The sequence below is a fragment of the Chiloscyllium punctatum genome, chromosome 1 (genome assembly GCF_047496795.1).
Source record: "Chiloscyllium punctatum isolate Juve2018m chromosome 1, sChiPun1.3, whole genome shotgun sequence".
Taxonomy (NCBI): domain Eukaryota; kingdom Metazoa; phylum Chordata; class Chondrichthyes; order Orectolobiformes; family Hemiscylliidae; genus Chiloscyllium; species Chiloscyllium punctatum.
In genome coordinates, this window is record NC_092739.1 from 139,571,883 (window position 1) to 139,593,046 (window position 21,164).

The window sequence follows — 21,164 nt, forward strand, 5'->3', positions numbered from 1 at the left end:
AAATCATGAGAGAAATAGATAAGGAGGACAGCTAATACCTTTTACCCATTGTAGAGGAGTCTAAAACTAGAGGGCATAGGTTTAAGGTGAGAAGGGAGAGAATTGGTTAGAATTGCTGAGGGAAACAATGAATGGGTGACTAAAAGACAGAAAAAGAGTATGAAGGCAAAGCAGGTGTTCCCTGCGGTCACCTCCCTCCAAAACAGGTATACCGTTTTGGATACTGTTGGGGGAGATGGCTCACCAGGGGAGGCAGCAGTTGCCAGAATCATGGCACCGTGGTGGGCACTGCTGTTCAGAAGGGCAGGGAAAAGACTTGTAGGACCATAGTCAGAGGGGATTCTATTGTGAAGGGAGTAGATAGGCGGTTTTGTGGCCGAAAATGGGACTCCCGGATGGTATGTTGCCTCCCAGGTTCTCGGGTCAGGGACGTCACTGATCGGCTGCAGAGCATTCTAAAAGGGGAGGGTGAACAGCTAGTTGTCTTGGTGCATATAGGCACCAACGATATAAGTAGAAAACGAGATAAGGTCTTGAAAGAAGAATCCAGGGAGCTAGGAGAGAAGTTAAAGAGGAGGACCTCAATGGTAGTGATCTCAGGATTACTATGAGTGCCACGTGCTAGCCAGCGTAGAAATGAAAAAAAATAGGCAGGATGAACACATGACTTGAGAGATGGTGTAGGAAGGAGGGGTTCAGATTTGTTGGACGTTGGGACCGGTTCTGGGGAACGTGGGACTATTACAAAAGGGACGGTCGACATCTGAACCAGTCTGGAACCAATGTCCTTGGGGGAGTTTTTGCTACTGCTGTTGGGGAGGTTTTAAACTAATGTGGCAGGGGGTTAGGAACCAGACGAGAAAACAAGTCGGCAGCGAGGTGGAGACTGTAAGAATTATGAAGATAGCATTAATAAAGGGAAGTGGAGGCAGAGAGCAGATGAGTGCAAAAGAACTGGTGGCCTGAAATGCATCTACTTTAATGCAAGGCAGATGAACTCGGGTCTTGGATTGATGCCTGTGAGTATGACATTATTGCAATCACAGAGACTTGGTTGAAGAAAGGGCATGATGATTGTCAACTAAATGTTCAGGATATAGACATTTCAGACAGGACAGGGAGGGAAGTAAAGGGGGGGGGGGGGGTGGAGTTGCATTGCTGGTCAGGGATGATATCACGGCTGTGCTAAAAGAGGACACTATGGAGATCTTGGGTAGTGAGGCATTGTGGGTGGAGCTGAGAGGTAAGAAGGGTGCAGTTATATTGTTGGGGTTGTATTACAGGTCTCCCAACAGTGAGCATGAGGTAGAAGAACAAATAGATAAACAGATTATGGAAAGATGTGGAGGCAATAGGGTAGTGGTGACAGGAGGTTTTAAGTTTCCCAACATTGACTTGGATACACTTAGCGTCAGAGGTCTGGTTGGGATAGAATTTGTAAGAAGCATCCAGGAAAGTTTTCTAGAGCAGTATGTCAATAGTCCGACGAGGGAAGGATGCATATTGGACCTGGTAATGGGGAACGAGCCAGGACAAGTGGTAGAAGTTGCGGTGGGGTATTTCTTTGGGAACAGTGACCACAGTTCTGTAAGTTTTAGAAATACTCGTAGATTAGGGGCGGCACGGTGGCTCAATGGTTAGTACTGCTGCCTCACAGCACCAGGGTCCCAAGTTTGATTCCAGGCTCGGGTGACTGTCTGTGTGGAGTTTGCACATTCTCCCCGTGTCTGTGTGGGTTTCCTTTGGGTGCTCCAGTTTCCTCCCACTGTTCAAAGATGTGCAGGTCAGGTGAATTGGCCATGCTAAATTACCCATTGTGTTAGGTACATTAGTCAGAGGGAAATGTGTATGAGTGGGTTGCTCTTCCGAGGGTCGGTGTGGACTGGTTGGGCTGAAGGGCCTAAATCCACACTGTACAGAATCTAATTAAAGAGGAGAGTGGTCCAAAGGGAAGAGTACTAAACTGGGCCAAGGCCAATTATATCAAAATTAATCAGGATTGGACACAGCTATTTGAAGGGAAGTCGACATTTGAGATGTGGGAGGCTTTCAAAGATAACGCAGGATAGGCATGTCCCGTTGCAGGCAAAGGATAGGAAGGGCAAGATTTGTGAACCGTGGATGACGGGAGAGATTGTACGACTAGCCAAGAGGAAAAGGGAAGCGTACATAGGGTCTAGGCAGCTAAGAACAGAACGGGCCGTGGAGGAATATCGGAAGAGTAGGACAAGTCTTAAACGAAGAATCAAGCAGGCTAAAAGAGGTCATGAAATAGCTTTAGCATGTAGAATTAAGGACAATCCCAAAGCATTTTATTCTTGTATAAAAAGCAAGCGGGTAACTAGAGAAAGGATTGGTTCACTGAAGGATAACGAAGGAAGGCTGTGTGTCGAACCTGAGTGAATGGGTGAGATTCTGAATGATTACTTTGCATCAGTGTTCACTGAGAGGAACATGATGAATGTTGAGTTTAGAGATAGAAGTTTGATTAGTCTGGATCACGTTGGCGTAAGTAGGGAAGATGTGTTGGTTATGCTAGAGGTTATTAAGGTGGACAAATCCCCAGGACCAGATGGGATCTATACCAGGTTGCTGAGGGAGGAGAGAGAGGAAATAGCTGGGGCCCTGACAGATATCTTTGTGGCATCCTTAAATACAGGTGAGGTGCTGGATGACTGGAGGGTTGCTCATGTTGTCTCCCTGTACAAGAAGGGTAGTAGGGATATTCCGGGTATCTACAGACCAGTGAGCCTGACGTCAGTGGTGGGAAAGTTGCTGGAGATGGTACTGAGGGATAGGATCTATTTATATTTGGAAAATAATGGGCTTATCAGTGATAGGCAACATGGCTTTATTCAGGGGAAATCGTGCATTACCAACTTAATAGAGTTCTTCGAGGAAGTGACCAAATTGATAGATGAAGGAAGGGCTGTTGATGTCATAGGCATGGACTTCAGTAAAGTGTTTGATAAGATTCCCCATGGTAGACTCATGGAGAGTCGGTGGATAAAGATCTGGTTGAGCAACAGGAGACAGAGAGTGGCGGTTGAAGGGAGTTTCTCGAAATGGAGAAAGGTGATCAGTGGTGTTCCACAGGGGTCAGCGTTGGGGACACTATTGTTTGTAATATACATAAATGATCTGGAAGAGGGCACTGTTGGTATGATCAGCAAGTTTGCAGATTGGTGGAGTAGCCGAAAGCATAAGGGACTGTCAGAGAATACAGGAGGATATAGATAGACTGGAGAGTTGGGCAGAAAAGTGGCAGATGGTTTTCAATCCAGACAAATGTGAGATGTTGCATTTAGGCAAGACTAATTCTAGAGCAAATTATATACAATGAATGGAAGAGCCCTTGGGAAAAGTTGATGGGCAGAGAGATCTGGGAGTGCAGGTCCATTGTACCCTGAAGTTTGCTGCACAGGTGGAGAGAGTGGTCAAGAAGGCATATAGTATGCCTGCCTTCATTGGATGGATATTGAGTATAAGAGCTGGCAGGTCATGTTAAAATTGTACAAGACATTGGCTTGTCTGCATTTAGAATACTGTGTACAGTTCTGGTTGCCACATTACCAAAAAGATGTGGACGCTTTGGAGAGGGTGCAGAGAAGGATTACGAGGATGTTGCCTGGTATGGAAGATGCTAGCCATGAAGAGAGGTTGAGTAGGTTAGGTTCATTTTCATTAGGAAAAAGGAGATTGAGGGGAGACCTGATTGAGGTTTACAAAATCATGAAGGGTATAGACAGAGTTCTTAGTGACAAGCATTTTCCCAGGGTAAAGGATTCAATAACGAGGGGTCACACTTTCAAGGTGAGAGGTGGAAAGTTTAAGGGGGGTACACGTGGCAAGTATTTCAAACAGAGGATGGTGGGCGTTTGGAAAGCATTGCCAGCAGAGGTGGTAGAGGCAGGCACGGTAGATTCATTTAAGATGTGTCTGGACAGATGCATTAGTAGGTGGGGAGCAGAGGGATACAAATGCTTAGGAATTGGGCGACAGGTTTAGACAGTTGGTTTGGATTGGCTCAGGCTTGGAAGGCCGAAGGGCCTGTTCCTGGGCTGTAAATTTTCTTTGTTATTTGTTTTGGATACGAAAGGGTTCAGAGGGGCAATTGTTTCACACAGAAGGTGGTGAGTATTTGGAATGGGTTGCCAGAGTTAGCAGTGGAGGCAAATGCAATCTTGTCACTTAAGAAACATTTAGGCATGTTTCTTAAATGCAATAGGTATGGAGTGATATGAAATAAACACAGACAAATGAGATTAATTGTGAAAACTGGACGGCATTGACTAGTTAGGCCAAAGGGCCTGTTTCCATTCTATAAACCTCTGAGTTGAGAGTGTGGTGCTGCAAAAGCACAACAGGTCAGGCATCATTTGAGGAGGAGGAGGAGGAGGAGGAGAATTGACGTATGCTACATAAGCTCTGTAGTTCTTACTTTCTCCTACAAACCTCCCTAACATTGGCTAACAAGTTCATACAAGAGTTCATGACTTTAACTAGGACATCACATTCTGTACCAACAACCTGCTTGTCATTGTTATCAGTGAACTACCCTCAGTTGTTGCATTTGTATACTTTCTTTATTTAACTGCCTAAAGTGTTATAGCTAAACAGTTGCTTCTCAGCAACTATCTGAAAATTGCTGCAAATTATCTATTGCATAAATTAGGTAAATATAATCATGAGCTCCTAAACCAACGATAGGATCAGGTGAGTTTGTTAGGCAGAGGTACCTGGAATGAAACAGTCTTCTGATGGTCAACAACTAGATTCAAATATGAATAGTGACTAATTGATAAGTATTGGAAGAAGGCTGGCACTCATACCAGCATGCAAACTATTGTTTATAGGAAACTGGATGGAAATGGAAGAAAATTGTAGGTGACTCATCTGTTTCATTTTCCTATAGTTTCCAATAACAGACAGGCATTATCTGTGGCTCGAGAGCATCTTGGAGAATTTTAAACTTGCCTGAAGTGAAATCACTGAAACTGATTTTTATAAAAATTTTACTGTCAGCCTTTGATCTGATCTGATATGGTTTATTGTCACATGTACCTAAATATAGTGAAAAGCAGGGCAGGCAGATGTGTTTCAGCACTTCTGATAACAAACTAGGCTTTAGAATTACTTTAGAGCATTTCTCAACATTGAACACGTTTACAATCTCCCCTTTCAGTACTATAACTGGCAAAAACAATAATATTCAAGTTCTGTTGGAAGGTAAATGTGCTTTTCTGAGCTGAATTCTATCTTTAAACACGTTTGAGTATTAGCATGTGTCTTTTGAGCACAGGAGCAGTAAAAACTGTTTTCAATAAATGAAGGACCAATATTCAGATGATTAAAGATGAATGGTTAACAAAACAGGTAACATAAGGATAAGTTTCTGTATGCAATAAATGGTTAGGATTTGGAATGAAATGCCTGATCATATGACACAAACAGATTCAGTGGAAGCTTTCAAAAAGGGATTGGATAAATCATTGCAGGATAAAAATATGGGGATATGGGAAAAACGCCAGGGAATAATGCTAACTGGACTATTCCTTGAAAGTCATTTGCAGACTTGATGGTCAAATGACCTCCTTCTGAACTGTACTATTCTGTGATTTACCCAACATCCACTGTTGGCACACTTCTAGGATTCAGAATCTTGAGTAGTTTTTCCCTGTCTACTATGGGAATCCAGAAACCAATGCTAACACTGCTTATTGCCTCAACACTGGTTGAGACCAACTAATTGGGAGAAGACAGGAGAGTTGAACCTGAGACGTGCCAATTTTATGTGACTTAGCACCTCTTTGAGTAAACACTCAATTGTATCTGTTGCTATCTGTCTTACCTGTAAACCTTTGCAAGAACCTATTCACAGAACGCTTCAGAGAACATCTGCAGCACACCTGAACTAATCAACCTCACCGCCCCCTGGCCGAACGCTTCAACTCCCACTCCCGCTCTGCCGAGGACATACAGGTCCTGGGCCTCTTCCATCGCCACTCCCTTACCACCTGACACCCAGAGGAAGAAACCTCATCTTACGCCTTGGGACCCTCCAACCCTATGGCATCAATGTGGATTTCACTAGTTTCCTCATTCCCCCCCCCCCACCAAAAACCTTACCCCAGTTCCAACCTTTCAGCTCAGCACCGTCCTCATGACCCATCCCATCTGTCCATCTTTCTTCCCACCTATCCGCTCCACCCTCTCCTCCAACCTATCACCTTTACCCCCATCTTCATCCACTCTCAGCTACTTTCCCCCAGCCCCATCCCCTCCCATTTATCTCTCCAACCCCGAAGCTCCCAGCCTCATTCCTGATGAACAGCTTTTGCCTGAAACGATGGTTTTCCTGCTCCTCAGATGCTGCCTGACCTGCTGTTCTTTTCCAGCACCACACTGTCAACTCTAATCTCTAGCATCTGCAGTTTTCACTTTCGCCTGTTGCAAGAACTTTACAGTCAAAAGATTTGAAGGATTCTAAAGGGTCAAAAGGCTTTTGCAAGAAAGCATTTTTGGCATACTTCTCTTTCTCACCTCTTGTTTGTGAGAGAATTTTTCCAATATTTTAGTTTAACTGTTTAAACTATTTATTCCAGAATCATGCAGTCATAGAGGACAGTGGCTTACAGACATCATTTAACTCTTCAGAATCCAAGCCATCTAAGGAATCTATAACAACGGAGGAATTTATGCAAAAAGCAAAGTCTGATTACTTAACTGGATCAGGTAACTTAGTTGAATGATAAAATGCTCATTTTAATGAGTTACTGAGAAATATGAAGACCTTTTGAAGTAAGTCTACATAACTTATGATACTTTAAAAAAGAAATTGGAATGATCTGGAAAACACATTTTCAGTTTTCATGCTTTTTTAAAATTGCTGCCATTTCCAGTGATGGTCCTTTTGATTCATATACTTAATCTGAGCCCATCTTGTACAAATTCCAATTGCAGCGGATAAAAATATCCCGTTTTGTCTAAAGTACAATTGTAGCAGATAAAGAATTAGTACGAATCTGTGCACTAAATTGTTTCACTTAAGCCATAAAACTGGGTTGTGTCAGTAACAGAAATGTTCATTTTTGTGGGTATTGCTGGGGAGGTCAGGGGTAGGTAAGGGATCTCCATTTTGAAATTAACCAGGACTGTATTGGACTTGAGAGTCTTTGTTGTTAAGTTTAAACACAGCTCATAATAAGCAACTAGTTCTAACCTCATTGGCACAAAGAGAGAAAATAACAGTATTACATTACTTCAGACTTTTTTTCCAAAACAGATTTTGTCATCTTTAAGAAGTAACTTAAATCTCTGACCACTTAAATTCATCTTTCTAGAATTATTACTCATGTACAAGCAGTTTACTTGCATTTTCAAATCCTATGTATGAATGGGCAGTGTTATGCTATTTTCTATTGTATAGTTACAGATATCATTCCTTTTAGCTGTTTTTGTATCCAATCTCAACATGGAGAACTTTCAAGGCCAGTTTCTGTTTACAGTATTTTGTGATATTATTTCAAGATCAATCAAAAAACTATACATTTATTTAGGATATCAAAATTTGTAAAACTGAAATACCATTCTGCATTTTAAATTTTCTTTATTTGGTGCTAAAGGCAAACCAGGGAACAATAGAGCAGGGACCCCGACATCGGTGGTGGGCAAGTTGTTGGAAGGAATCCTGTTGGACAGGATGTACATATATTTGGAAAGGCGAGAACTGATCAGGGATAGTCAACATGGCTTTATGCATGGGAAATCATGTCTCTCAAACTCGATTGAGTTTTTTGAAGAAGTAACAAAGAGGATTGATGAGGGCAGAGCGGTAGATGTGATCTATATGGACTTCAGTAAGGCGTTTGACAAGGTTCCCCATGGGAGACTGATTAGCAAGGTTAGATCTCATGGAATACATGGAGAACTAGCCATTTGGATACAGAACTGGCTCAAAGGTAGAAGACAGAGGGTGGTGGTGGAAGTTTGTTTTTCAGACTGGAGGCCTGTGACCAGTGGAGTGCCACAAGGATCGGTGTTGGATCCACTATTTTTCATCATTGATATAAATGATTTGGATGTGAGTATAGGAGGTATAGTTAGTAAGTTTAGAGATGACACCAAAATTGGAGGTGTAGTGGACAGCAAAGAAGGTTACGTCATATTACAACGGGATCTTGATCAGATGGGCTAATGGGCTGAGAAGTGGCAGATGGAGTTTAATTGAAATGAATGTGAGCTGCTGCATTTTGGGAAAGCAAATCTTAGCAGGACTTATACACTTAATGGTAAGGTCCTCGGGAGTATTGCTGAATAAAGAGACCTTAGAGTGGAGGTTCATAGCTCCTTGAAAGTGGAGCCTCAGGTAGATAGGATAGTGAAGGCAGCGTTTGGTCTGCTTTCCTTTATTGGTCAAAGTATTGAGTACAGGAGTTGGGAGGTCAGTTGCGGCTGTACAGGACATTGGTTAGGCCACTATTGGAATATTGAATGCAATTCTGGTCTCCTTCCTATCAGAAAAATGTTGTGAAACTTGGAAGGGTTCAGAAAAGATTTACAAGGAAGTTGCCAAGGTTGGAGGATTTGAGCTATAGGGAGAGGCTGAACAGGCTGGGGCTGTTTTCCCTGGAGCGTCAGAGGCTGAGGGGTGACCTTATAGAGGTTTACAAAATTGAGGGGCATGGATAGGATAAATAGTAGAGTAGTTGTCACTTTCAGCTCCCCCGCTCCTCCAGAGGTGCCAGCTTTCAGCCAATTCAGTTCATTCCACATGAAGTCAAGAAATGGCTGAAGGCAAAGGAATTGGGCCTGACAATATTCAGAAGACTTGTGTTCCAGACCTTGTCATGCCCCCAACTAAGCTGTAAAGCAATGGAAGGGGTCTTCACTGCTTTTGAGTGAGACTAACATTAAGGAACCCCAGGAAAGCTAGTAATCTATGGTGTTGGAGTTATATCTAGCATACTAGAAAGTGGCTGTGGATGTTGGCGTTCAGTCATCTTAGCCACAGGCCATCACTGCAATAGTTCCTCAAAGTAGTGTCTGAGGCCCAGATTACTTTAGCTACTTCCGAAATAACCTTCCCTCCATTATGAAGTCAGAATTAGGGATATGCACTGATGATTGCACATTCTTCAGCACATTTCTTCCTCAGACACTGAAGCAGTCAGTGTCTAAATGTAGCAAGACTTGGACAATATCCAGGCTTGAGGCGACAAGTGGCAATCATCATCCGAGTCACACAAGTGCCAGGCAATGACCATCTCCAACAAAAGAGTCTAGTCATTACCCCTTGACATTCAATGGCATTACATTGCTGAAACTTCCACTAATTGCCTTCTGGAGGTTAGCATTAACCAGAAATTGAACGGGACTAGTTAAGTGAATATTCTGCCTATAAAAACAGGTCGGGGGTAGGAATACTGCAGTGAGTAATGCCCCTATTGACTTCTCAAAACCTGTCCACCAAAGACAAAGCACAAGTCAAGCATTGGAGAATAGTCCCCACTTCTGTATATGTGGGCTGTTCCTACAACACCATCCTGACCCCATCCAAAACAAAGCTTACCTGATTGGTATTGCATTTACATGCATTTATACCCTCCTCCAGTGATCCACAGTTGCAGCAGTGTGTGCCATCTACAACAGTGACATCTGTCCTTTTTAAGGGAAAGATCATTTTTGAGTTTATGTGAAACCTAGAATCATTCCCATAGAAAATTTAAAACAAAGATTTTATTTTTAGTGCTAAATAATCTAAGACCTTATATGTGTAATTATTAATCTCTCCTTCTACTGACCAAAGACTCACCAAATCTCAGTGAGACACCTATGACTGCACATTATCTACTAGTAGCTTGAATTCTTGGTTGTAGTTTGAGGTTGCCAGTTGTATACAATTCACCAAGGAGGTATCTGTGAGGCAGTCGATACTTAAACTTGATTATCTTCATTTGGGAGAGCTCTGTCTTACAGAAGAGTCAAAGTAAGCTTTCACCTTTAAAAGTACAGAATAATTGGAAAGGTGATTTTTCTCTGAGTCCTTCAAAATGGCTGTTCCTTGATGTAACTTTCAGCTCCATATCATTTTGCATGTTAATTCTTTCCATTTTAATTCCACTGCTTTGCAAATGAAATACCTGATGGAATTTGGTAGTGAACTACCACTGTCTGCTTGAAGGTAGAGATTTGAGACAAGCATGGCACTTTATTCCATTGCACCTAATTCCTGAAATTAACTCTGTGTGCTTCTGCATGCTTCATGTGTGCGTCGCTTTTTTGGGTGGAACCATTTTCCTTTGACTTTGATGTTTTTCTGGTATTTTTCCCAAATTCAGGAAATGTTACAGCATTGAATTTTTATTTTGTTTCGTTGTGAGGACCACAAACCCAGCTTCAATTTAAATGCCTTTGTGACACTGATTATATGTAAGAAGTCTGTTTCTCCCTGTATTTCAGTTTAGCTTGTTCAATTTTGATATTGTGTCTACAAAGAACTGAAATCGAGCAACCCTGCATTGTCTGACAGGTCACTGCAACCTCTAGTCCTTGATTCAAGAGAAGTGAGTATTTTAGGCATCCAATCTAAAATGCTTTGCAAGACCTTATGTGAATTTGACCACTTCACATTTGCATGGAGGTTTAGTTTACCATGGGCAGCATCAATAAAGGCAAATTACTGCGGATGCTGGAATCTGAAACCAAAAGAGAAAATGCTGGAAAATCTCAGCAGGTCTGGCAGCATCTGTAAGGAGAGAAAAGAGCTGACGTTTCGAGTCTAACTGACCCTTTGTCAAAGCTCATTGTCAAAGCATCAAGCTCATTGAGTAAGAAGTAAACAAATGATGTTGAAAAACTCTGCTCAAATTGAGTTTTCAACTTTCATTACATTGCCACTTTTTTGCCAATCAGTATAATTTCTACAAAATGCAGCAAAGCACCACTTATGACGTAAGCTATTTTATTGATCAAAATATTTTTCTCAAGTACAAACTTTTAAAAATTTGTTGTAAATATTCTCACCCCTTGTTCTCTCTTTAAGGGGCAAATGGGTGGAAAGATCCTCTTTGCTCTTCATGAGCATGTTTTATAAGGACATACTTAAAAAAACCACAGTGAGAAGCATTCAGTCCTTCAGGTCCTGTTGCGGTTGCTGAAAGGTATCTTTCAGCAATGATTCCACTCATCTTGCTACTGTGGAGCATAAGGCCAGAAGATATAAGACCAGAACAAGACTGTTCAGCTCATTGAGTCTGCTCCACCTTTTGGTTATGGCTGCTATGTTTTTCAATCCCATTCTTTTGCCTTTTCTCCACAATGCTTCATCCTCTTACTAATCAAGAATCTATCTATCTCTCTTAAATACACTCAATGTCTTAGCTGCTACAGCCTTCTGCTGCAGTGAGTTCCACAGATTTGCCTCTATCTGGCTGAGAAAATCTTTCTCATCTCAATTCTGAAGGGTTTTGAGTTCACTATAAGGCTGTGCCTTCAGATCCTAGTCTCAACTACTCATAGAAACATCTTCTCCACGTCCACTCTATTTAAGCCTGTCAGTATTCTGTAATTTCAAATCAGATTCCGCCCCCGCCCATCCTTCTAAACTCAGTTGAGTACAGATCCAGAGTCCTTAACCGCTCCTCATGTGGCAAGCCCTTTGTACCCAGGATAATTCTTCTAAATCTCTTCTGTGCCTCCTTCAAGGCCAGCACATCTATCCTTAGATAAAGGGTCCAGAATTGCTCATAAATTCCAAATGTGGCCTGACCAGAGACTTATTCAGCCTCAGCAGTACATCTCTGATGTTGTATTCTAGCCTTCTTGAAATAAATGCTAACATTGCATTTGCCTTCCTAATTGCCAAATGAACCTGCATGTTAGCCTTAAGAGAATCCTGAACCAGGACTCCCAAGTCCCTTTGTTCTTTAGATTTCCAAAGCCTTTCCCTGTGTAGAAAATAATCTATGCTTCTATTTTTCTACCAAAGTGTGTGTAACCTCACATTGTATTCCATCTGCCATTTCTTTGTCCACTCTCTCGTCTGAGACAAAAAAAACTGCAGATGCTGGAATCCAAGGTAGACAAGTAGGAGGCTGGGAGAACACAGCAAGCCAGACAGGATGACTATCTTGAAGAAGGGTTACACCCAAAACATTGACTTCTCCACCTCCTGATACTTCCTGGCTTGCTATTTGCCACTCTCTTTGACTGTCCAAGTCTTTCTGCAGCATCCCCGCTTCCTCAACACTATGTATCCCTCCACCTATCTTTGTGTCATCTGCACCAAGTGTCATCTCTAGATTGTCATTATTTCTTCTTTATTTTTGAAGTATTTGAATAAAGAGTTATCAGCCACGATTATTGCTGCTATAGTTACTTCACTTGTGAATGATTTCATAGACTCCCTACAGTGTGGAAACAGGTCATTTGCCCCACAAGTCCACACTGACCCTACGAAGAGTTACCCACCCGGACCCATTCCCTTACTCTGTAACTCTACATTTCACCTGACTAATGCACCTAACCTACATATCCTTGATCACTATGGGCACTTTAGCATGACCATTTCACTTTCTTGGCCTTTTGGCTAAGATCAAGTGATTGTTCTTATTAGAACAGGTGACGAGTGGCGAGTTGTAAGAGCTAGTCAAGATCGTCGCTGGATCGTGATTGGACGTTGGAGGTCGTTTGGTTGTGCTGACATGCTCTTGGTGGATCTTCGTGCTGGCTTCGGCCTAATACCAATTCAGGGACCAGCCAAACTCAGAGCTATGGCCTCAGCAGCCGCCCACAGCCCTGGACAGGGGGTTTGCAACACAGTCAGGGTGACTGTGAAGAAGATGGAGGATCGTACACCAGTTGATCGAGCCCTGTTCATCAAGAAGGTACTATTGGGATGCTGTGGGTTTGCCCCAGTGGACGTGTACTACCTGCAGGATTTCCCTGTTGCAGGCTATTTTGATGTGACCTTCAGGAGTGTGAAGAATTGCGAGCAGCTCCTGAAGGTCTTCAAGGAGAGGGAAGGGGAACCTTTGTTCTCCATCTTGAGCAGCAAGCAGCAGATGTCCTGACCTTCTTGAGAAGATGCATTCAGGTCGAGGGAGAGAGTACCGATGTGGTCGATCCTTTCGGGATCTGGACCAGCAAATGACAGGTCAGGGTAACCCTTAGGGTTGATGCCAGTGGGAGCATCCTCCACCCATCCTCCAGCTTTGCCATCAGAGGAAGCAGAGGTTACCTGACATACGCAGGGCAGCCGAAAGTGTGGCTGAACCTGCGGGAGGTCAGGCCACATGGCGGCGGATTGTAAGGTGACCGTCTGCCGAAACTGCAAGCAGGAAGGCAACCCGACCAAGGAATGTAAGGAGGCCAAAAACTGTAATCTGTGTGGAGAGGCAGGCCACATGTACAAGGGCTGCCCACTACGAGGGGCCGCCACCTACGTACAGATGGCTGGAGGTGAAAACACGAGCCTTAGACCGCCTAAGACCAGCAAGGTACCACAAAACAGCACGGGAACGGTGTCTAGAGGCACCCAGAAGGAAGGGCAGGCTGTAGCGGAGCAGACGGCAGACAGAGTGGAGATGCAGCAGCTGATCCAAGCTCCTTCAAGACAGACGGAGGAAATGGAAGAGGAGGGATCAAAGGAGGCAGAGGATTGGATTACTGTCAAAAGCAGGAAGAGGAAACCTCTTGAGGGTCCCAAAGGCACCCAGCAAAGGGGGAAGTGACACTTATATGACGAGGATACAGGCAGCTCTTCGACGGTGAGGACAGTCGCAAGGAAGGCCGTCACCACAGGAAGAGACAGAGCGCCGTGGAGAAAAAGGAGGGCAGCACCGTCCAAGCAGGAAAAGACGATCCCTCTGAGGGGATGGGTAAAGGCCTCCCCCGACCTGGTGAGAACCATGGGGTACCCACCGGCCCACAGCTCCAGGTAACTGGGAGCAGCGGTCCTGTGACAGCCCTGCTGTCAGATGGAGAACTGGACTATGCGGACCCTGGGCCCGACCCGAAGATACCAGAGTGGGGAAATGGCACCATTGTGGAGCCGGACAGCTACCTCAGCCCTGGGAAGGTCCAGCAGTTTGCTGTCACCACGGAGATGCACACAGCTACCCCAGAGGGGCAACACCAGCAGCACATGAACACTGTGTTAACCTTGTAAGCTGTTAAAATGGGGTTAAAAATTGCCAGCATCAATGTGCGTAGCATCAAATCGGCTACGCGATGTGTTTCTATGATGGCCTTCCTGGCCAGCGTTAAAGCCGACGTCCTGTTTCTGCAGGAGTGTGGGATACCGCACCTCAGCAGCTACAGGACATGGTCGAGCTTGTGGGCCCATGGGCCGTCAGTTTGGTCAGGGGCAATGATAGCCGCGCCTCCGGCCTGGGTATCCTGTTGTGAGGAGGCAACTTCACCATCTCTGAGGTTAAGGAGGTGGTGGGCGGGCGCCCCCTCGTCACCGACGTCATGTACAGGAATGCTCCCCTGAGACTGATTAATGTGTATGCCCCAGTGGGGTAAGAGTGAACGGTTGGCCGTCCTGCAGCAACTTCCACTGTTGCTGGCTACGTCCAGGCCGGTCATTCTGGCCAGAGACTTCAACTATATAATTGATGCAGATGGACAATCCAGCGGGGGGGACAGTAAACTGGACGCCACGTCCAGAGCCCTGATGGAAACGGTCAAAGATGCCAAGCTGCATGACGTCTTCAGCATCCCTGCAGACGGAGCGCAGCGTAGATACATCTGGTCATGGGCAGACAGGTCTATCCGCTCAAGGATAGATTACCTGTTTGTGTCCCGAACGGTCTCGGGCAGATCCACCGACATCAAGCTGGTGTTCTTCCCTGACCACTGCCTCCTGCTGGCCAACTGTCACCTACAGGTCAAGCAGCGGGCTGGTAAGGGAACGTGGAAGCTGAACACAAAGCTGTTGACCCCGGGAAACATTGAGCCCAAGAGGGACTACACAGGTTGGAGAACCGTAAAGCCCCTCTTTGAGTCCCCAGCGGACTGGTGGGAAACAGTAAAAGGGAACATCAAGAGGTTCTTCATCCTCAAAGGAGGCGAGAGAGATGCGGAGAATACTGTCCCAGCTCCAGGAAAGTATGCAGAACCTGCTCCTGCTGCAGATGATGGGGGTCGATGTCACTGAGGACCTCAAGGAGGTGAAGGGTCAGCAAGCCTTGCTCTTTGCCTCGGAGGCCTCCAAGGATAATCTTCCGTGGAGCAGGACGAGATGTGCTCACGTTTCTTTTTCCAGAAGGTGCACAAAGAGAGCTCCGTGCTCAGCAGCCTAAAGGAAGAAGATGGCTCCATAACGTCATCCCAGGCTGCCGTCATGAGGATCAGCAAATCCTTCTATGCCAGTCTGTATGACGCGAAGCCGACTGACAGCGCGGCCTCCCAGTTGTTCCTGTCCTCTCATGGAGGTCTTAGACGACAGAACATGCGAGAGGCTGGACCAGCTGCAATCTCTGGACGAGCTGACCAAGGCCCTCGAGTCCTTCGAAAAGAATAAAACTCCCGGAAGCGACGACTTACCGGTTGAGCTCTATCTCTATGGGACTTGATTGCCCAGGACCTGCTGGAGGTGTATGTCAGTATGCTTCGGGCAGGTACCATGAGCGAATCCATGAGGAAAGGCATCATCACCCTCATTTACAAGCAGAAGAGGGCGAGGGAGGAACTCAAATATTGGAGACCAATCTCACTGGTGAATGCGGATTACAAAATTCTCTCAAAGGTAATAGCCAACCGGGTCAGATCTGCTCTGGAGCCGGTGATTCACCCTGACCAAACCTGTGCTGTACCGGGCAGGAAGATTGCAGAGAGTCTCGCACTCCTCAGGGATACGATCGCCTACGTGCAGGACAGAGGGTTGGACACCTGCCTGATCAGCCTGGACCAGGAGAATGCCTTTGACAGGATATCACACAGGTATTTGAGAGATGTTCTCTCCAAAATGGGCTTCGGGGAGGGAATCTATAATTGGATCAGATTGCTCTACACCAACATTGTCAGTGCAATCTCAATCAATGGGTAGGAATCAGATAGCTTCCCAGTCAGATCTGGAGTCAGGCAGGGCTGCCCTCTCTCTCCTGCCTTGTTTGTGTGTTGCATAGAGCCATTTGCCGAGTTCATCAAGAAGGATGCAAGCCTGAGAGGGGTGACTATTCCTGGCAGCGGGGGCCTGGAGGTTAAGGCCTCCCTGTACATGGATGACGTCGCCGTTTTCTGCTCTGATCCGCTGTCCGTGCGCAGAATCGTGCATATGTGACCAGTTCGAACGGGCCTTGGGGGGGCCAAGGTAAACCGAGGCAAGAGCGAGGCCATGCTCTTCAGGAACTGGGCCGACCAATCCTCGATCCCCTTCACCGTCAGGACCGGCCACCTGAAGGTGCTGGGTATTTGGTTCGGGGGGGCTGGGGCGTGCGCCAAGTCCTGAGAGGAGCGTATCAGCAAAGTGAGGCAGAAACTGGGCAGATGGAAGCTACGGTCACTCTCCATCGCGGGAAAAAACCTGGTCATCAGGTGTGAGGCACTGTCATTGCTATTATAGGTGGCACAGGTCTGGCCTATTCCCAGAACCTGTGCTGCTGCAGTCACCCAGGCCATCTTCCAGTTTATATGGAGGTCAAAGATGGACAAGGTCTGAAGGGACTCGCTGTACAAAGTTCTGGGCAATGGGGGAAAAAAACACACCCAATGCCACCCTCACCCTGATGGCCACCTTTGTGTGAGGCTGCATCAAGCTGTGCGTGGATCCCTGGTATGCAAACACCAGGTGTCACTACGTACTGAGGTTTTACCTGTCCCCGTTGTTGCGAAGGATGGGCCTGACATCACTGCTGCGGAACCCTCTGAGTAGTTGGACCGTTCCGTATCACCTGTCCTTCGTGGAGAAGTTTATGAAGAAAACACCTTTGACCACAAGTCCATCAGGAAGTGGTCAATACGTAGTGTCCTTGAGACCCTTCGGGAAAAGGAGGGGGCGGATCCTGTCGAGCGGTTCCCTGAGCAGACTGTCAAAGTCATTTGGCAGAATGCCTCATCGCCAGAACTTTCCAACAAGCGCCAAGACATGGCTTGGCTGGTGGTGAGAAGGGTTCTGCCTGTGAGATCCTTTATGCATGCCCGGACTCTCAGCCGCACCGCACGCTGCCCTCGAAGCGGCTGCGGGGGGGACGAGACTGACACACCTCCTTCTGGAATGTGCCTACGCAGAAGAAGTCTGGAGAGGAATGCAGTGGTGTTTGTCGAGGTTCATCCCGAGCAGCTCCGTGACGCGGGACTCCGTGCTCTACGGCCTGTTCCCCGGGACGCACACCGAGACGAACATCAACTGTGTCTGGAGGATCATCAACTCGGTGAAGGCTCTCTGGGCGGTCCGAAACCTGTTGATCTTCCAGCTGAAGGAGCTGACCCCGCCTGAGTGTTGCAGACTGGCACATTCCAAGGTCCAGGACTACGTGTTGAGGGACGCGGTGAAGCTTGGGGCAGCTGCCGCCAAGGCGCGGTGGGGAAAGACCACCGTGTAACATCTGCTTGCCTAAAGAAGAACAGGGGGCCCGCCCGCGCTGTCATTTTGGCTCTGTTGATGCCTCAGCTAAAAATGTAATCGTACAGACCTATAAATAGGAATGATTACTCTGTTTCGGTATGCAAGGAAATGGCATGTTTACATATGTATGGCATGTTCAACTGTACAGACCATAAAAGTATTTTATGAATAAAGTATATTTTTGAAATAAAAAAAAGGACATGTACTGCCAGCAGGATTTCCCTGGGGCAGGCTACTTCAACGTGACCTTCAGGATTGTGAAGCAGTGCGAGCAGCTCCTGAAGGTCTTCAAGGAGAAGGAAGGGGATCCGCTGTTCTCCATCTTGTTGGCAATCCCATTGTGTGTGCTTCCTTCACAGAGGAATCGGGTTGTTACAATCCATATGTACAACCCCTATGTTCCAGCGGCTGATGTCCTGTCCTTCCTGGGAAGGTATGTCCAAGCCGAGGGAGAAACCACCAATGTGGTCGACCCCTTCGGGATCTGGACCAGTAAGCGGCAGGTCAGGGTAACTCTGAGGGCCGGTGATAGTGGGAGCATCCTCCACCCACCCTCTAGCTTCGCAATTGGAGGGAGCAGAGGCTACCTGACATATGCAGGGCAGCCAAAAGTGTGCCGAACCTGCGGGAGGTCGGGACACGTGGCGGCGGATTGCAAGGTGACCATCTGCAGGAACTGCAAACAGGAGGGTCACCTGACCAAGGACTGTCAGGAAGCAAAGAGCTGCAGCTTGTGCGGAGAGGCGGGCCATATGTACAAGACCTGCCCAAGATGGAGGGGGGGGCCCACTTACTCACAGATGGCTAGAGGTGGCGATGTGAGCCGTGGACCCCCAAAGACCAGCAAGGTCCACCCAGACAGGAGGGAAACAGAGTCTGGTGGCACCCAGAAAGAACAGGCTGGAGTGGAGGAGGCGGCAGCCAGCGGAGAGACACAGCAGCTGATCCTAGCTCTCGCTGGGCAGATGGAAGAAATGGAGGAGGAGATAATCGAAAAGGCAGAGGAGTGGTAATTGAAAAGGCAGCGAGGAAGAGAAAATCCTGCCAGGCCCCCAAAGCCTCCCAGCAAAAGGGGAAAAGACAGCTGCACGAGGGAGGGACGGCCAGCACTTCGGATGGTGAAGACAGGCGCAAGGAAGGTCATCACCAGAAGAAGAGACAGAGCGCCGTAGATGAAGAGGAGGGCATTTCCTCCCAACCAGGAAACAACGGACCCCCCCGAAGTCCACCCTCCACCCAGTGAGAACCAGGGGGTACCCACTGCCCCACAGCTAGAGGTAACTGAGAGCTGTGATCCTCTGACAGTCCCACTGTCAGATACAGAACTGGACGGTGCGGGCCCTTGCCTTGGCTCAATGACACCAGAGCGGGTAAATGACCCCAGTGAGGAGCTGGATAGCTACCTCAGCCCAGCGAGGGTCCAGCAGTTCGTGCTTACCATGGGAATGTAGACAGCTACCCCAGAGACAGGACAGTCAAATGGACAATGGTAACCCCCATAAACTGGGGGTTAAAGAAGGTTCCTTTGCTATTGTATAACAGGGGTTCACTCAGTAGGTGGGTTCCGCTAAAGCCACAGCTAAATACTAAAAGACTGGATGGTTAATAAACGGAACTGGAAATATGATAACTGTAAATTCGATTAATTCAATCTGTTCTTTGTAATGTTAAGACATGCAATGTGTATATATATGAACGACATGACCAATTGTACAGGTACCAAAGATTTATTTCTATGAATAAAGTGTATTTTGAAATATTAAAAAAAATTTACCTAACCTGTATGTCTTTGCACTTTGGGAGGAAACCCACGCAGACACATAGAGAATGTGGATGTTAGTTTGCTCGCTGAGCTGGAAGGTTCTCTTTCAGATGTTTTATCACTGTATTAGGTAACATCAGTGAGTCTCCGGATGAAGTACTAGTGGGATGGCCCACTTTCTGTGTTTAGATTTCCTTGGGTTAATGATGTCATTTCCTGGGGTAATGCCATTTCAAGTTCTGTTTCTCAGAAGGTGGTAAATGGGATCCAAGTCAATGTGTTTCTTGATAGGGTTCCGGTTGCAGTGCCATGCTTCTAGGAATTCTCATGCATGTCTCTGTTTGGCTTGTCCGAGAATGGATGTGTTGTCCTAGTTGAAGTGGTGTCCTTCCTCATCTAGGATACCAGTGAGAGAGGGTCATGTCTTTTTGTGGCTAGTTGATGTTCATGTATCGTGGTGGCTAGTTTTCTGCCTTTTTGTCCAATGTAGTGTTTGTTACAGTTCTTGCAAGATATTTTGTAAATGACATTAGTTTTGCTTGTCTGTTTAGGGTGCTTCAAGTTCATTAGCTAGTTTAGTATGTTGGTGGGTTTGTGGGCTACATTGATGCCAAGAAGTCTAAGTAGTCTGGCAGTCATTTCTCAGGAGAGAGTGGCTGGGGTTTCTGGATGTGTTTTGTGTGCTTGTTGGGGCTTGTTGCTGAGAAATTGGAGGACTGTGTTCATTGGGCACCTGTTCTTTGTGGGTGTTGGGATGATTGCTTCTGTAGTTCGGTATTTGGTCTGTATCTGTTATTTTCCAGTAGAAACAACACATATGGACCAGATATTGAACAACAGATGCAATCATCCCAACACCCACAAATGAAGCTGCATTAGAACATTATTTCAACGAGTCACCACACATTGCAGCACAGAGAAACTATGCACAGCAGAGGAAAACCACCTATAAAGTGTATGCAAAAACAATGGCTAATGAAGGAAACCTAAACACATAAATAGAAAGCAGGCCATGCCACTAGTACTTAATCTGGAGGCTCACTGATGATGTTACCTAGGGTGATGAAATGTTTGAAAAGGAAACTTTCAGCTCAGTGAGCAAACCTATGTCCAGAACCTCAACCTGAGCTGCAAATCTTCTCAAAACTCACTAACATGGAGAGTGTGCAAATTCCACACAGACAGTCGCTCGAGGTTGGGATTGAACCCAGGGTCCTGGCACTGTGAGGCAGCAGTGCTTACCACTGAGCCACCACGCTGTTGTTTTACCAGCAGATGTAAACATGAAATGATGCTTCAGTGCAGACCTTACCACCTCCTGTTGCTTTAGGAAAATAATTATTGTTGAGCTTTCCAAATAGCCTTTAACTTTTCAACTTTCTTTGTCTGAAGCATGCTGATCTAGGGAAATCATTAAATTTACTGTGCCTTGTTACATGATGTTTACCAAGTTCTCCTTTATACTTTTTGGCATACTGTGGTGACGTTCAGGCATGCTGTTGTGCATTTTACAGTTGTAAACAGAGATTCACTTTCTCGTTCTGCATAGAAGAGGGACATAGTTGGTTTCATAGAATCCAACGTAGAATCTGCATAGAAAATTGAGGCCTTTCAGCCCATTCATTCCGCAGAGCATTGCACCCAGCCACACACCCCTACCTTACCCCTGTCACCCTGCTTTTACCATGACCAATCTATCTATCTTACACATCCCTAGACACTACAGGGCAATTTAGCACATCTGTGACACATAATCTACACCTTTTGACAGTAGAAGGAAAGTGGCACATCTGGCAGAAAAGGGAGAATGTGCAAACTCCACACAGTCAC

General features: G+C 46.0%; 1 protein-coding gene across 11 annotated transcripts in view; it reads left to right on the top strand.

Annotated features, from left to right (window-relative positions):
- The window catches only part of ccdc142 (coiled-coil domain containing 142), a 177,800-nt gene that overhangs the window by 15,358 nt on the left and 141,278 nt on the right, over positions 1–21,164 (top strand). For 9 of the 11 annotated variants that reach the window (XR_011961347.1, XM_072575566.1, XM_072575549.1 and 6 more), the window contains exon 4: positions 6,606–6,735. The exons of 1 other annotated variant lie outside the window; for it this stretch is intronic. Coding sequence is in view for 8 of the 10 variants with exons in the window: in XM_072575566.1 (XP_072431667.1) it covers positions 6,606–6,735 (130 nt within the window). In the remaining 2 variants the exon portion in view is untranslated. Of the gene's footprint in view, positions 1–6,605; positions 6,736–10,544; positions 10,566–21,164 lie in introns of those variants that run through there. One more of the 11 variants, XM_072575585.1, reaches the window with a different exon arrangement.